This window comes from Electrophorus electricus, chromosome 21, assembly GCF_041902795.1.
Source record: "Electrophorus electricus isolate QZ-2024a chromosome 21, ASM4190279v1, whole genome shotgun sequence".
Lineage (NCBI taxonomy): Eukaryota > Metazoa > Chordata > Actinopteri > Gymnotiformes > Gymnotidae > Electrophorus > Electrophorus electricus.
In genome coordinates, this window is record NC_137517.1 from 5,572,501 (window position 1) to 5,582,854 (window position 10,354).

General features: G+C 41.2%; 1 protein-coding gene across 1 annotated transcript in view; it reads right to left on the bottom strand.

Annotated features, from left to right (window-relative positions):
- The window catches only part of ghrhrl (growth hormone releasing hormone receptor, like), a 30,007-nt gene extending 19,741 nt beyond the window's left edge, over window positions 1-10,266 (bottom strand). The window contains exon 1 of the mRNA XM_027028908.3: window positions 10,110-10,266. Within this exon, the coding sequence (XP_026884709.3) occupies window positions 10,110-10,214 (105 nt within the window). The 5' untranslated portion in view covers window positions 10,215-10,266. The remainder of the gene's footprint in view (window positions 1-10,109) is intronic.
- Between the last annotated feature and the right edge of the window lie 88 nt (window positions 10,267-10,354).

Below are 10,354 nucleotides of genomic sequence, written 5' to 3' on the forward strand. Positions count from 1 at the left end.
TCCCGGAGCCATACTGAGCATGTGAAGCGTTCTATAGCTTCGCCCACTGCTGTTGCCATGGAGAACATCTACACTTGCTTTTTTTGGCTTCTTTGCTTCGGTGAAACACATTAGGCCTGTGTGAATTCATACTATTATCACACGCAGCAACTACGGCTCTAGCTGACATTTTCACAACAACGCGCGGATATGACAGAATTCTTCTGCATGGCAGGATTAAGGACTGCAGGACTTAGATTTGTGATATCGCTTAAAAGACTTTTTTCCCGCCTTTTCAGAACATAAGGGAAGCATGCCAAATTACTCACTAATTACTAATATTAAACAAATGTAAAACATTTTATGACTCAGTACACCATATTTTTTAAGATGTGAACATGTGTTTGAAGATCTATCCATAATGTTCTTCCAACTGCAGAAGAGACGGAACAGAAAATTGCTATTCAGCTTCAAATGACCAGTGAGTTAATAATAGCAATCAGTAACAATATTTGGTTGAAACTGCTTCTAAATAAGCAAAACTAATAAAATCTGACTAGATTGTATATGCCTATCAAAATTGGCTTCTTTCAACTGCCAAGATCTGCCAACAGCAAAGTTTTCAAATAAATAAACAAGCTCTTTATGAACACACAACTACATAGCAACCTCATTTCCCACATGTATTCACCATGACTGTCATGACAGACGCTACAGATTACTAGCCTTGGTCCACTTAGTTGGTGGGTTTTGGTAATTGGTTTTATCAGTATGTGACAGGAAAATGAGATAAGAGGGCTTTTACCACTAATGCATTTCAACCTCTCAAAAATGTAATACAAGTCTGCATTAATGCCTTGATGCACGACATAAGCAAGGAGGAGACTTGAGTCAACGATGGGTTTAGACACCATCGCTCAGAAAATAGCAAACAGAAATACAGGCGCAGAGACGTCATCTAACACAACATCGCCGGATAGTTAACAATCCAATGCAGTGCATGCAGAAAGACCGACTGATGAGGCGAGGATATTTATTCTGCTATTTGGCGGGAACGTTGATTAGTCACAGGGTTAGAGTTATCGAGAGAAAGGGAAGAGCATGGGGCTAAACCAGGAATAGCAGTAGGGGGCAACAGAACCTGGTACAACAGGGGGGCAACCGAACCAGGTACAGCACTGGTTCCCATGATGCTTAGCTGCATGTTTTTTGTGTTCATTTGCCTGTGTGTGTATACATATACCGCATGTTTTCAGCTCTGTTTTGTCTGTTTTTACTGTCTATCCTGTAGACTCTTTTTTTTTGTCATTCATTACGTGTTGTATTTCTCTCCATGTTTCACCTTGTTTTTGCTTAGCTTTGTTTCTATCGGTTTTGTTTTGTCCGTGTTTATACCATGCGTTCTGGAGAGGCTTCTGTTTATGGAACTGACCTCCATAAATGTCACTCATCTCCACACACGAGTCTTACTTCACTTCAACATTACCTACAACATTGTTATACGGTCATCACAGTTCAGACTTTTCAAATAATTAGAGAACAAAAGATCTTATTATAGAATAAATTCTTATTCCAAGTCAAGAAAACAAATTGTTTAACTGAGTGACTTATCCCTTTATCTGGCGTACGGAAAATGGGAGAAAACGGAAATCACTGTCACAAATGAAAATTATATGACGATCTGACGTGCCAAAAAAAAAAAAAAAAGATTTCACAATAGGCAAGACTTGACTAATCAGATTCTACGATGTAAATTCTTAGTTGGGGAACACACCTCACACTTGTCCTGAATACTTGAGTCTGAACCTAGGATTGGTTCCAGGCTCATTTCCATATGCACTTCTATATGTCACATTTCTGTGTGCCTTTCTGTGTGCGTTCATGCATTAACTGCTTTTTTATTATTTTCCTTGGATTCAAACACTTAAGCAGTTAAAAACAGCATTGTATGGATACATATGGCATTTCACTGTGCAACCTTGACAAGTGATGCGATAAGTCGAAGCAGTCATGTTACAAAAGTAACCAATCAGGCAATACCTGTTTTCCATCACTGTGTCTTGTTTCGAGTTTTAGCTTTTGTGTTTTGTTTCTTTATGTATTCCAATTTTGTCTGGAGTCTGGAAAAAGCAGAAAAGCACAATCCTAGGAATGGCAGAAGTATTGTGCTACACTCTTAGACTCCAAGGTCTGACAGAAGGCTCGCGAGTAAGAAAAATAGGATATGAAGTATTAGGTATCTACTGTGTAGCGTAATAGCTATGTACAGTGTAGCTTTTTTCAAAAATCTCATCTAAAGGCAAAAAACAGACACAGACACGTGTTTGCAGGTTATAGGTCCATAGAGTGTAGGAGTAATACTTAGAGTGTAGGGGCAATACTTAGAGTGTAGGAGCAATACTTAGAGTGTAGGGGCAATACTTAGAGTGTAGGGGCAATACCTAGAGTGTAGGGGCAATACCTAGAATGTAGGAGCAATACCTAGAGTGTAGGGGCAATGCTTAGAGTATAGGGGCAATAGTTACATTCTCTAACCTTCCTTTCCTGGTTCCTTGGGGCCCAAGAAAAAATAAATACAGGGTAGAAGAGATGCTGGTTATGTTAATAACAATATCAAGTGCATGAAACCTAGGAAGCTGTATATGGTCATTTATGTGGCTGCCTAAATAAATAAATGAAATACAGTTTTAGAAATCTTCAGTTTTGTGTAAAACAAGTGCTAATCTACCAATCAGAAGCAAATGCTGGTGGACGTACTGTGGAGTTGTGATTGCTGGAGTGAAAAGGGGTTATACGATCAAGATTTTTATTTGAAGCCATCTCAGCATTTCCCAGTACCCGATTAACACTACGTCATGAAAAACACTGGGGCTTATCGGTCGGCTACCGAGCCAAATGCCCGCTGGATGCCAAATCGGGTGCCCTACTGAGCGACAAAAACTAGATTCTCGGTAGACAACCTAGTTTGATAAAGATAAGTCGGACTGAGATGCACTTCTGTCGGCAGTATCGGCACCTTTACTGGTGGCTGATGGGTATCGGCTGAACTGCGCAGCCTGACACATTTCCCTTGTCCTCTTCTGTTGTCTCTGAGGTCAAGGGGAAAACAACGTGTGCGGCGAAAGAAATGCAAAGTAATGCACATTTCTTCTCGCAAATCTCATTAAGACAGCTGATTAAACAGACAATGCGCTTGATTGGATCAAACAGTCGGGAATATCTCATCATCTTCATCCTTTGATGTCGTTCTGCAGTATCTATTCCACGGGAGCCGGTGGCCTGAAGCATTTGCGTTTCTTAATCCATGGACAGTGTTCGGTATAATCACGTTAACTGAAGTACATCTAGTTTTGACAGATTAAATACAAGTACTGTATTTAAGTTTTATATTAGTAAGTAACAACTTGGTTAAGTGGTGGCCAAACACTTAGTCCAAGGGATGGACAACCAAAACAGGTGCACTTTTGAATAGTGGGGATTCTTTGCCGCATACTACAGTCCCATGAGAGGACCCCTGGAAAAGACCTCGTCACAGAATGCTCCCCTTGCCACTGGTCACGTGGTATCGCCCGGCGCGTGCGGTGGGATTCACGTTGTCTTGTTTGTAACCATGCCTTCCTTGATAGCACACACCTGCACATGGTTTAATGTTGCGTGTCTGTATGTATTTAATCCACTGTTGGTGTGTGCATCATTGTTGGTCATTGTTCCTGTAGCCTTTGTTAAGGTTCGCCTTGTTCAAGCTAGTTACATGTGTATTCATGTTCACCGTTTACATTATGTGTGAGTGCCACCGTCGTCTGCGTTGTATGTTAATATACGTCTGTCTCTGTCAAGGGAGTCTGTGCATCCTGCTCCGCACCCTGCGGCACTTACCATTACAGATCTCCAATAATAACAAGAGACAGCTAAAAACTTCCCCTAATGAAAACTTCCCTGCTATCTAAAATATTTTGCCTAAACAAATGTTTTTGGAGATCCTTTTCTCTGGTTTTTCATTCTTCTACTATAACTGCATCTTTCCAACATAATGCACTCACTTAATGGCTGCTTCCTTGACCCAATCCTACAAAACGTGGTAATATCACTGTTAGAACAAAGTGTTGAATTATTAGAGAAACCTTTTGTGCCTTTTTTGTTTGTTTGTTTACAGGGGTAATTTTACATCTCTCTCTCATCGGAAGAGGGAAAGGCCCCTCTGCAGTGAGTACAGGCTCCCAAAACGCAACAAACGCTGCCAACGTGGAGGATAAAAAGAGCGCTCTCTGAAAAAAGGAATAAGATCAACAAAAAAATATTATTTCCTGCGTCTCACCTGTCCAATCACAGCACTCAGCCCTAATGGGGAAAACAGAAAGAAAGAGAAAGACAGAGAAAGAGAAAGAAAACAAACCAGTGGCACAAAGAGAGGGACTAAATATGGCGTCTGCGCAGTTTTAGGGGACCTCGAAACGCACCCGCGTGTCATGCAGCCCTGTCCCGCTTACACGGGCCATGTTCGAGCAGCCCCTTGCACCTTATAGCAAACTCCATTTAAATGATGGGATAGAGCTCCATTATGTGACCCATACCCTAAAAAGGGTCGCAGAGTTCATTTCATGGATGGTGCTTAAGGCCTTATTTCTCATTCTTTATATCATGCAATTTCGGTACAGTTGCCAAGGCAATGAGCACTCGTATATGGAACCCTAAAAAAAAAGTGTGAATGGATGCAGTCATGACTGTTGCTCAGAGACTGGAAAGAGCCCATTTCCTATACATGGATTTTGCAAGTCATCTGAAGCAGCAGATTACCAAAAATGTTATGTACAGTGTCAGGATAATGCACAATATTTATGATGACATGTCACATAGTCTGTATCTTAATGTCTGTACTTTTTGTACTGTTGAATATCTGTATATATATACAGCTCTGGAAAAACATGAGACCACTACAAAATGATCAGTTTCTATAGTTTTACAATTGATGGATATGTGTTTGACCAGACTGAGCAGTTTTGTTTTATTCTATAAACTACTGGCAACATTTCTTCCAAATTCCAGATAAACATATTATATTTTAGAGCATTTTTTTTTTAATGAAAAGGACTAATTTTCAAAATAACAAAACATATACAGAAATTTCAGACCACAAATAATGCAAAGAAAACAAGCTCATATTCCTTTATAAACAACACAGTACTAATATTCCAATTTAGGATGAGTTGAGAAATCAATATTTGGTAGAATATCCCTGATTTTGAATCCCATCTTTCATGCATCTTGGCATGCTTTCCACCAGTCTTTCACATTGCTGTTGGGTAACTTTACGCCGCTCCTGGCACAGAAATTCCAGGAGCTCGGATTTGTTTGATGGCTTGTGACCATCCGTCTTCCTCTTGATGACATTCCAGAGGTTTTCAGTGGGGTTCAGGTCTGAAGATTGGGCTGGCCATGATAGGTTCTTGATCTGGTGGTCCCTCATCCACACTTTGATTGACCTGGCTGTGTGACATGGAGCATTGTCCTGTTAAAAAAAACAATCATCAGAGTTGGGGAACATTGTCAGAGCAGAAGGAAGCAAGTTTTCTTCCAGCACAGTTTTGTAAGTGGCTTGTAGGCCTCTCCAGGTCTCTGTCTAACCATTACACGACCAGGTGTTGGAGACAGCTGAAAACTGCACTCATCAGAGAAGGTGACCTTACTCCAGTCCTCTACGGTTTAATCCTTATTGTCTTTCACAAACTTCAGTCTGGCTCTTCTTTGCTTCTCATTGATGAAGGGCTTTTTTCTATCTTTGCACGACTTCAGTCCTGCCTCCAGAAGCCTTTTTTGAACCTTGCTGTACAATTCACCCGAGCTGCTGCATGCCATTCTTTTCGTAGGTCACTTGACGTCACCTTATGGTTGTTAAGTGACATTTGAATGAGGTGTCGATCATCACGGTCGGTAGAGAGTCGTTTTCAACCTTTGCCAGTCTGTAGCTGCTGTTGTCCCATGTGTTTGCTGCTTGACCTTGTTCTTATGAACCATAGTTTTTGAAATTTTCAAGATAGAATCAACCTGACGCTCACACTCCATCTGCCAGTAAAGCTACATTTGAACCCTTCTTTTCAAGTCAGTTGGCATGGTCTGTAGCTGTATTTTGACTATACTAATTTTTGGGTAGTCCTAGCGCTCCTTTTCCCATCCAGATGGTTCTATAACAAGTGAATAGTGATGGCAGCAGCAGTGGTTTTTATACTGTTGCTCGTTAGAACAGGATTTTGTTAAGGTGTTCACTTATTCAGCATCTCATTAAATAGAATGAGGTGTGTCTGTGAAGGAATTCCACACACACTTGAATGGAATGGCTGCTGTACATGTGGAGATGCTGATTTAAGAAAAAATTGCAGTGGCCTCTTATTTTTTTCCAGAGCTGTGTGTGTGTGTGTGTGTGTGTGTGTGTGTGTGTGTGTGTGTGTGTGTGTGTGTGTGTGTGTGTGTGTACATATATACATGTAAAATACATGTATATTTTGTGCAACAGTAATGAATGTAAGAAAGCACTTTCTCCTATATTCCTATATATTCCTATAACATTTACTTATATCCCCTTGCCATCTTCAAATGCAGACTGGAGACTCATCCATTTGTGGAATATTTACATGACCACTAAGCCTGCACCAAATGTTATAATACTATTTTTTAACTTCAAACATTTCAAGCAATTATTTTTTAGTATTGTTTAGTATTGCACTTATCGTTATTTGATATAATTTCCTCTAGGTGTCAGGATTGATTCCTCTATTTAGCAGTAGTCAATGATATCTTTGACTCTGTCACGATATGGCCCCTCCTCCCAAACATCTGTGTGTGTGTGTGTGTGTGTGTGTGTGTGTGTGTGTGTGTGTGTGTGTGTGTGTGTGTGTGTGTGTGTTCGTTTGTCCGTATGGCCACGCCCTCCCTGTGTTTCACACCTGCTCCTCATTGTGTATCGTTAGTGTGCGTGTATATAAGTCTCGTGTTTAAGTGTCAATATCGTCGATGTTTCAACCCCGTTAGCCTGCGAGCCACGTAGTCATCCTTGTTTTGTGTTGCAATAAACGTGTCATTGTTTTGTACACGACTCGTGCCCAGCTCTGCCTCTGCGCATGCTGTACGGGCGAAGATGCATTCTATGAGTAGACGGCAAAGCACTTTTGTAAGTCTCTCTGGATAAGAGCATCTGCTAAATGTCAAAAATGTAAATGTAAATGTATAGATCCCTCATGGTGCCAGGTTGGCACAATTCAATCCTAAATTGTTCTATATGGCTTTAATATGTTTTCAAAATGTGACATGCAGGTAATAGATGAGATGTGCATATCTGGTTTGTGTATGAGAATCATGGGCAGAAGTAATTATTCTAATCTCCGTGACGTCATGAGAGCTGAGCCTCCGGTTGCAGAGGGAGGGGGTTGAGTCTGGACATGCCGAGGTTCGAGGACAACTTAAGCCTGAAGGACAGAGAAAAGTAAAAACTAACAGGGACAAAGCATTTGCATTAGCACAAGGATGGTAATATGTCCTGAATCCATACCACAACATTGGGAACATTTTCATTAGCCCCTTGTAATTACACTCTCATATAATAGAAAAAATGTTCACATTTGAAGACTTGGTCTGATTATAAAATACCTAACGTTTTTTGAAAAACAGTTTGCTTTCTTTAGAGCTACATTCCTGTTTGTGCACCTCTATTTTGACATTCTTGGTAGTATCCGCTTGATATAGATGTGTGCCATACTGGGTTTGTCGTACATCGACTATGGGTAGTTGAAGTGTCAACTTTCGTTTGAGGGGTAAAATATCCTGATTGGATGAGTCATGCTCTTTTAAATAATCCTCCAACTTTAGGACAGTTTGGAAAATTAGCTGCTCGGTTTCCTGCCTGTATGTCATGGCATCGTCAGCTCGTGCACGAGTGCTAACAGAATGTGTAGCGTCAATTCTAGTTGAGGTTTTGGGATCTATTGCTCTTGTCTTTCAACATGAGGACCAAAGACGTGTCGATGACGTCATGAGGCTGAAAAAATTAGAATCAATCGATCACAGATACAGGCACAACATCATAAGTGTCACACTCTGTTTGCTACATTGAAAAGATGAAAAAGATGCTTAGCATTAGTGAAAAAGCCAACAGATTAACACAATAACAGCTGACTGAAGATTTGTTTTTTGGGGGGTTATGAAGAGAGGCTGTCAAACAGATCAAGGACACAACCTAGGATGTAGTCATAAATGTGTTAAAGACAAGGATAAAGAGAAGAATACACTAGAATGATCGCAAAGGGTTTAACACAAGATGCTGGATGTGGGCGAGCCTCAAAAAATCCTTAAGAGTTCTGGCCTAGCTGAGACAGAGGTTAACCTCTAAGGGTTGAAAGAGTGAAATGTGGAGTGAAACAGAAGGAAACTGCTTGTGATCTGTGTCAAAGAACATCTCATTCTCATGTCAGAATGACACGATCCATGGCTACAAGTGGAAGCAGTATGCCTGAAGTGTACAGGAGCATCTTACCTGTTTAGATCCAACCAAATGTTTTGCTGTTATTCAACTCAACTTACAGTTCAGACTGAATACAACCTGAGTAATTCAGGGTTAAGGGCCTTGCTTGGGTGCCCAGCGGCAAATTGGGGGTGGTGGGGCTTGAATTGGCAACCTTCTAATTACTAGTCAAGTACCTTAATCACTGAGCTACTGCTGCCAGCACTGAGTAGTACAATATTATGGAGCTTGTCGGGGCCAAAGAATGGACCTTTCTCGACTAGTCAGTTAGCTAGACTGAGCCCTGTTGAGTATGCATTTCACTTCTTGAACACAAGACAATACAAAAATCCATCTAAACAACTATGGACCAAAGGCAGCTGTGCAACAGGACTGCACAACCCCAGCATCACAAGGGAAGCTTTGCAGCATCCAGACACATCTGTGGATCACAGACTCCAGGCAGTCACTAACTGCAGAGTCAAAGATGACTGACTTGTCAAAGATGACAGACTATTCAAAATAGCCCTAATCTGTACATTTACTTATTGTCTCTTGAAATGGCGAGCCTATGCATAAAATAGGACATCATTTTTGTGTGGTGTAGGCATAAAGGCGGCTTTCTGTGCTTTAACCTCATAATAATTTTGAGTCCTGTCTGCTGGAGTACAGATACTTCTTGTTCAAATACACTTTGTGATTCTGTATGTCAGTAAGGTGCCAGAAGATAACGTCAGACGGTAAGTCCTCCCAGCGTCACACCCGTTCAAGATTAAAAGCGAGCACAGGAAGCGAAGGCCCGCTGAGATGATGACAGCAGATAATGACAGTGGAGATCTGTGAATGTCAAGCAGGCTTCAGTCACGTGCCCAGAGGCCTAGTGCTTTAAGGACTTAGTGTGAAGGTTTTGAAAACCGTCACGAAAAAGACATATCTGTCATATTACAGAAATCACTGAGTCACAGACAACTTAAAACTATTTTATTTGCCAGATTTCTGAGGTCCCTTTTATATGATAAAACACAGCGAAACCTAAATCAAAATAATACCAAATGAACTGGCACTAATACGAAAGAGACAGTTTACGGGAAAACACTGCGTTGGTCATGTGCGTATACATTCTGCTTATAGGCAAATCCAGGGTTCATTGTCATTGTGCAAATGTGGAAGTAAATACTGTACGTAGAGTGGATGCAGCATTTTCGGATTAGTCGCTGCTATTATAACGGGAGGGAAATCAGTGCAGAGAATGTGATGGAAATATAGTGAGCACGTGGCGGTATCGGTGTGGTGAAAAAACGACGGCATACTCATACATTAGTTAAAACAATTAGCACAGCCTCCATCATCCCGCCTCAGCTGAATGCATGTTTAATAATTATTAGCATAACCCACAAATAGATTCTGCCCTGTTAAAACGTAGAAAAGGGGAGGGTGATAACTTGACAGCTCAGCGGTGGCAGATTACCTTTAACGTGCAGTTTAGCGTATTTGGTACTCCGTTTTAAGTTTACTGGTTTCGTGCTTAATATTTCCTCATAATAGGCTTAATGGCTTTATATATATATATATATATATATATATATATAAATCAAATGAAAGACTCAAAGGCTCATAATGTAAGAGAAGAGTCAATACTCACAGTTGTAAGGGACGTTAACCACACCATCCAACAAGCGAGTGCGTGCATCTTGGCTGTCGCGCACGAAGGAATGACCGCTGACAGTCCGCCGCGCGCTCTGCACATAACTCGGCGTGTCTGAAGAGGCTCTGCTCGCGGACGTCCTTTATAGACACGAGCACCGCCGCGCGCCAGGGGAGGAGATGAGACGCAGAGACCGTCTGTCCAGCTGTTCGGGTGTACACAGGGCTGTCTCTGCCGTGTCT